General features: G+C 36.2%; 1 protein-coding gene across 1 annotated transcript; it reads left to right on the top strand.

Moving 5' to 3' along the window:
- The first annotated feature begins 941 nt into the window (after positions 1-941).
- On the top strand, positions 942-3,652 carry LOC105798734 (alcohol dehydrogenase class-P). The gene is given in 11 exon segments (XM_052627281.1): positions 942-975; positions 1,618-1,754; positions 1,911-1,957; positions 2,137-2,462; positions 2,544-2,626; positions 2,714-2,787; positions 2,845-2,947; positions 3,131-3,223; positions 3,298-3,459; positions 3,537-3,606; positions 3,609-3,652. Coding segments are annotated over 11 exon segments (1,173 nt in total).
- The last annotated feature ends 3,846 nt before the right edge of the window (positions 3,653-7,498 follow it).

Genomic DNA, 7,498 nt, shown 5'->3' with positions numbered 1-7,498 from the left:
CTAGGAAAACTAAGATTGAGTTCATTGAGCTAAAGTTAAGCTTCATCTTACACTTTGGGCCTTCATGTTTAGGCCATTCTCTATGGCATCGAGTGGTGTCGTAACATGATGCGGTTGAGATCGCATCATAATTGACTTGGAAACTACTTAAAATTGTAAACATCGAAAACTAGGATAAAAATCGATCGTTGAACTAGTTTAATAAAAAAATTATTTTTATTTTTTATATTTTTATAAAATTTGAATTATTTATTTAATTATCATTGGTCCAACATTTGAACCTGTTGAATCAGGAGTCAATAGTCTGACTTATTCAACTATTGGTCTAGTTATTAAAACAATAAATGTAACACTCTAAAATTTTACCACATTATCACTCAAAAATTATATAATTAATTTATTTTTTATTTTCAAGTGATGGTGTCACACAATTCAAAATATCATATTATCAATTTTTTATATTTTAAATTTAAGAATCAAAATAAAATTAATTATCAAATTTAAATGTTAAAATAAAAAATATATAAGTATTGAAGTAAATTTAGTTTTGGAGTTTGTGAATAAAAATTATATTATTGTAAAGGTAAAGGAGAAACACGAAAAGTTGTAAAGTAAGAGTACGTGGTTGTTCCTGAGAGGCCCATGGTTGGCCACATGTTTTAACTCAAGGACCAAACCTAAAACTAGGACACGATTGCCACTCCTCTACTAGTATGCACAAAAATCGAAATGTAGATCACCCGGAAAACCATTAAAACACTCTCACATCCACAATTGGACAACTTGCCAAATACAAGGAGTAAAAATGGTTATTCTCGTACATTTCATTTCTTGTTCGACCGCTCCACCTCGCCTATAAATGGATCCTCCTTAGGTTTTCTTTTCCATACTTCACTACACTAGAAAATATATTGTCAAAGATATATAATTAATTAAAAACCATGAGTACTTCTTTGGTCGTCATCCGTTGCAAAGGTGATCAATCAACCAACACTTCTGTTTGATGCTTGTACAATATGTGTCTGGTTACATGATCACTACCTTTTGTTGGCTTTCACTTCTCCTTTCCTAGGTTTTGAGGTTTTGATTTGATACTTTGGATTGAATTGTTAGAACTTTCTTTTGCATCAACTTTTGAGATCATTTTTCTTTTCAAACTTTTATTATGAAAACTCATGAATTCTAATAAGCAATTTTAGTTCTTATTTTGTTTGGTTCCTAACATTATATCAATCAAGGAAAAAACATGGAACATTCTGAATTGTTTGATATTCCATTGTTTTGATCATTTTCAATTTTATCAATTATGTTTCAGAAAATGTTTTCCTTTGAAGGGATCCAAGATAATAGGAGAAATGAATTGTTTGTGTGTGGAAATAAAGCTACCATTTTCAATTTTATTGATTATGTTTGAGAAAATGTTTTCCTTTGAAGGATCCAAGACAATCGAGAAATGAACTGCTTTGTGTGTGGAAACAAAGCTACTTTGATCAAACATAGCTTCATGAGAATTATGGTTTGAATGTTAGGGAAAATGTCAAAGTTCATTACAACTCATTCCAATTAGTTGTTGATTGAATGAGTATTTTGGTAAATTGGGTGGATGTGATTTGGCAGCTGCGGTGGCATGGGAGGCAGGGAAGCCATTGTCTGTAGAAGAAATTGAAGTGGCACCACCTCAAAAGAATGAAGTCCGTGTTAAGATTCACTTCACTTCTTTATGCCACACCGATGTCTACTTCTGGGAGGCTAAGGTTACACTTTTACTTTACTTTCAACTTATTTTTGGTGATTGACTATCTATATTCATATTTATTTTTGCTTCATCTATGGATATGCATTAACTTTAGTTATACTTAGAGAAACAAATCATTGATTCCCTTCTCTAACATTTTCTTCATTATTTCTAGGGACAAAATCCTCTGTTTCCTCGCATTCTTGGTCACGAAGCTGGAGGGTATGTATATGTCTAAATTGCTTAAGAGAGTGTCCAGTTACTAGACAAATATAACCTTGAAATTTCATGAAAATAGTTGATGATATGGATAGTAGTAATTCTTTGTTCAAATTTGGACGAATGGTTGTTGAAGACTGGACCAAATTTTCATGTGAACATGCTGTTGTTGTACACTATAGGGTTGTGGAAAGTGTAGGAGAGGGGGTGATGGATGTCCAACCGGGTGATCATGTTCTACCTATCTTCACCGGAGAATGCAAGGAGTGTCCCCATTGCTTATCAGAAGCAAGTAACATGTGTGATATCCTTAGAATCAACACTGAGAGGGGTGGAATGCTTCATGACGGGCATACTAGGTTTTCCAAAGATGGGAAGCCTATCTACCACTTTCTTGGCACCTCAACTTTTAGCGAATACACTGTTGTCCATGTCGGCCAGGTCGCTAAGATTAATCCAGAGGCTCCACTTGATAAAGTGTGTGTTCTTAGCTGCGGAATGTCGACAGGTCTGGACTTCACTAAAACTTTGCTTTTTTCTCCATTTTAGATATATATAAACACATGACTTAGCTCATCTTTGCTTACAGGTTTTGGTGCCACTGTGAATGTTGCTAAACCAAAAAAGGGTGGGTCTGTTGCAGTTTTTGGACTTGGTGCTGTAGGTCTTGTGGTAAGTTATTGTTGTTGCTTTTTTGTTATTATCCATTTGGCAACTATAAAAATAGAGTTGTACTTATTTCTATTTTGTGAAACCTAGGCTGCTGAAGGAGCAAGAGTTTGTGAGGCTTCTAGGATCATTGGTATTGATCTAAACCCCAATGATTCAAGAAGGTAGGTTTATTTTAATTGATATTTACATTAAACACTCAAAGATTGGTTATGTTTCAGATTAAACAAAGTTGCAAAATTAATCATTTTTCTTCTTGCAGCCAAGAAATTTGGTTGTACTGAGTTTGTGAACCCAAAAGATCACAATAAACCTGTTCAAGAGGTTGGATTCCTTGAAAACTCAATCCCATATACCTTACTGAACTTTGAGCATGTAAAATCATTAAAGATTCTGGCATGACCATATATTTAGTTAGGTCATCTTACATAATAAAACTTGCATTGTTGGAGTTGCTGAGTTTTCAAGCAGATAGATAATTTTGTTTCTTGTCGTTCTAAAAAATAGGTGATTGCGGAGATGATGGAGGAGGAGTTGATTGCGATTTGAATGTACGGGAGCACCTGTGCCATGGTTTCTGCATTTGAATGTGTCCATGATGTAATTACCAGCACAAACTTCTCTTCATTCATAGACATTTTATTTTAATTCTAACTGAAATCCCTGAATGCCAGGGTTGGGGTGTTGCTGTGCTTGTGGGTGTGCCGAGCAGAGATGATTCATTCAAAACCCATCCAATACATTTCTTGAATGAGAGGACACTTAGGGGTACTTTCTTCGGCAACTACAAACCTCGATCTGATATCCCTGGTGTTGTGGAGAAGTATATGAAAAAGGTGACTCCCATTTCAACATTTTTTTATGAATGGAAGTAAAAAAAGGAGAGTAAGATTGTAAAATGTTGATGTTGCAGGAGTTGGAACTAGATAAATTCATCACTCACTCTGTCCCATTCTTGGATATCAACAAGGCGTTCGAGTACATGTCATGAGGGAGGGTTTATGATGCATGATTCAGATGGATGCTTAGGGAACCACTTCGATTAATTCAACCACACTTTTTTATTTACCTTTTACACTCTATTCAGAGTGATTGCACTAAATAAATAAATATATAATTAATTCTACATGGATTTATAATTGACACTTCTTAGATACTTAAATATTGTGTGTGTGCGTGTGTGTGTTTTCGTTCTCTCTTAGATTGGGATTGCTTTGATATCTACTTGGTTTTGTGTTTCATCCTTGTATGGCTGCATGTTTTAATGTTGTTTGCAAGTCTTACAATTTTTAAGTAATTCAAATATGAATCGTCTTGAAGTAGGAAACAAAAAAAAAAGAGTGGGTAGCGTAAGAGCGGAACATGTATTTTTTATGTGGGTTCGAATACAACTCGTTTGCGTCCCTTATTGGCTGCTCGAACATATTGTTTAGCCCTCCTCTCGATATTATCTTTGACCTTTTTGTGCAATTGTTTAACAAAGTCGGCCTTTCTTTTACCATCTACATGGACTAATTCATTAGCAGGCATAGGAACCAAGTCAAGAGGGGTAATGGGGTTAAAGCCATATACTACCTCAAAAGGAGAAAATCTCGTAGCGGAATGAACGATTCGATTGTATGCGAACTCCACATGAGGTAAACAATCTTCCCACATCTTCAAATTCTTTTGCAAAATAGCTCGAAGCAGAGTTGATAGCACACGGTTTACTACTTCGGTTTGGCCATCCGTTTGAGGGTGGCATGTCATCGAAAATAGAAGTTTGGTGCCCAATTTCCCCCACAACGTCCTCCAAAAATGACTTAGAAACTTTGTGTCGCGATCGGAGACAATGGTTCGAGGGATTCCATGCAACCTAACAACTTCCTTAAAAAATAGATTAGCAACGTTAGTAGCATCATCAGTTTTATTACAAGGTATAAAATGGGCCATTTTCGAAAAACGATCTACAACAACAAATATTGAATCTTTTCCTCTTTTGGTTCTCGGAAGGCCTAGAACGAAGTCCATTGAAATGTCTACCCACGGAGCATCAGGGATAGGCAACGGGGTGTATAAACCATGCGGTTGGATTCGTGACTTCGCCTTCTTACAAGTGATGCAACGTTCACATTTCCTTTGGACGTCGCGTTTCATTTTGGGCCAATAGAAATGTTCGTGCAAAATTGCTAGAGTTTTGGCAACCCCAAAGTGACCCATAAGTCCACCACTATGGGCTACTTCAACGAGCACGTTTCGCACAGAACTTTGAGGCACACAAAGCTTGCCTTCACGAAATAAATAGCCCTCATGCTGAAAGTACTTTTCACTAGCACCATGCGAACAAGACTCATAAATTTCACCAAAGTCAATATTAGATTTGTAAAGATCTTTGATAAATTCAAAACCAAGCAATTTAGAATCCATTAAATTGACAGGTGTATACCTTCGTGATAGGGTGTCGGCTACAACATTTTCCTTACCCTTTTTATACTTGATCACGTATGGAAACGACTCCAAATACTCTACCCACTTGGCATGACGTTTATTGAGCTTGGTTTGTCCCTTCAAATGCTTTAGAGCCTCGTGGTCCGAATGAATTACGAATTCCTTCGGCCATAAATAGTGTTGCCATGTTTCGAGAGCTCGGACCAACGTATATAATTCCTTATCATACGTTGGATAATTCAACATAGCTCCATTAAGCTTTTCACTAAAGTATGCAATAGGCCGTCCATCTTGCATCAAAGCAGCGCCAATGCCGATACCTGAAGCGTCACACTCTATCTCGAATGTTTTGTTAAAATCAGGTAAATAAAACAATGGTGCATTAGTTAGACATTCTTTAAGCTTATTAAAAGAATTTTCTTGTTCATCAGTGATGCGATCCGGCCTCGGTGATGAGAGTCGAGTCGTAGATGTGCCCGATCGTGAATTGGAGTAATTTGAAAGCTTTACAAAATAGGGTAGAAGAAAAGGAATTATTTAGGCTCAAAAGAGTTTGGGCTAAGTTTGGGCTAAGTATTCAATGCCGAACTAACACAATAGGAGTGTGTTAACCCGTAACTTAGGAGAATGCTTAGGTTGGTAGGGTGTTGATGGAAGGTTTGTTAACTGGATAGAAACTTCGACCCGCTATCAATGATGATAGGAACCTCAGTATGAATCGAACGCCACACTTTCGGTATTAAAGTGATAAGTTCGGATAGAAAGACGGTTGACGCCACAAGGGTTACTTGATAAGTCGACGAGTCTTTGGAGAACAATGAGAGTTGAAAACAAACTCACAAAGTAATCGATTTCATATAAGTTTCAAAATATATTGATACGAGGGTTGCGCGGACCAAGATCGAGTTGCCAAGTCACGGAAACTCCTACGAAAAGCCTAAACAATCGATCTCAAACAAAACAGAAAATTAAAAGATTAGAACTTTGAATTTCCAGATCTCAAATAAAATCCCAAATCAAGAAAGAATGAAATTGAGAATAGAAATAAGTATTAATAAGATTCTTGAAACCCTAAAGGAGATTGGGATTCGCCAATTGAACACCAAGATAGTTTTCCCAAATTTTGACAATCTGATTTCTCCCAAAAGAGTATGGAAGAACCCTAGAAATTGGGGATTTTTTGGGCTAATTCTTTAAGATAGAAAAAGGCTGAAAACACAATAAAATAGAAAATAAATTAGATAAAGATTCAGACAAGCGAAATAAAGAAAGAATTGACAAAGAAGAAATTAAAAGATAAGTCCTAAGAAGCCTTGAAATCCCGAAAGATCTCACAACTCCTTCAAACGGCTCTAATCTCCCTTCCAAAGAATATCAATGGCAAGAAGAAGGTTGAAGATGGCTCCCACAATAAAAAAAGATTGTTAAAACAACTTCTAAAGAAAACTCAAGAGAAAATTCTTGGAGAACTCAAAGAGAATTTTCACTCAAATCAAATCTGAAATTTTCAATGTAATTGTAATGTAATGTAGGGTGGCTGGCCAAGCCATATAAATAGGCCTTTCAAATGTTTTCCTAATCTAATTAGAAAACTAAAACTAAAACTAAAAAAAACTCCTAATTATTTTAATATGGAAATTCGGCCAAGGGTCTTTTATTTGGGACTCTTGGACTGAATATAAAAATTTAAACTAAGTAAAATAAATAAATAAATAAATAAAAATAAAACTTTACAACTTGGGCCACTTTGACAATTTGGCCCGATTTTCAACTAAGTATGGGTGGATTTCTTGATTGGGCTTGGAATCTTCTTATTGGGCCTTGCCTCAAGAATTTGGGCTTGTGATCCATCTCCTACCAAATTGAATCGTTGATGCTCAGAACGGAGATCCAATGCGCTTTGGTCAAGATTTGGTTTTTGGACCAAGATTCCCAATATTTGAAATCTTGATTTTCCCTTTCTTTTGTGTACACATCTAAGGCCTTGCTAACAAACTCCTGGATGGTCCCATTTAGTTTGGAACGCATTTGTCGGCCTTTGATCTCGTATCATTCCCCTTCCTCAAAAAGATTCGACCTCGAATCAAAAAATCAAATGGGGACAAGTCACCACATTAAAAGTAGAACTTACATTGTACTCACCAGGTAGATCAATTTTATAGGCATTATCGTTGATCCTCTCGAGTACTTGGAAAGGCCCATCGCCCCTTGGGTCCAACTTGGTCTTTCTTCTTGCAGGAAATCTGATACGAGCTCGATTTGGATGATGTGACGAGTCGTATTATGTTCCCGATCGAATTTAGGTAGTGTCGATTTAGTTCAAATTCAATAAGATGAGTTATATTGGTTTTAAATGGTTTAGGAAGCAAAATAGGGATAAGTGGTTTCCAATGAAACAAGAACGAACCCTTATTAGCAAATAAGGACCCGGGCTTAAAGGTTTCAAAG

This window comes from Gossypium raimondii, unplaced genomic scaffold (genome assembly GCF_025698545.1).
Source record: "Gossypium raimondii isolate GPD5lz unplaced genomic scaffold, ASM2569854v1 Contig00073, whole genome shotgun sequence".
Classification (NCBI taxonomy): Eukaryota; Viridiplantae; Streptophyta; class Magnoliopsida; order Malvales; family Malvaceae; genus Gossypium; species Gossypium raimondii.
Note: the sequence above shows the minus strand (reverse complement) of the source record. Positions and strands in the feature narration are given on the sequence as shown.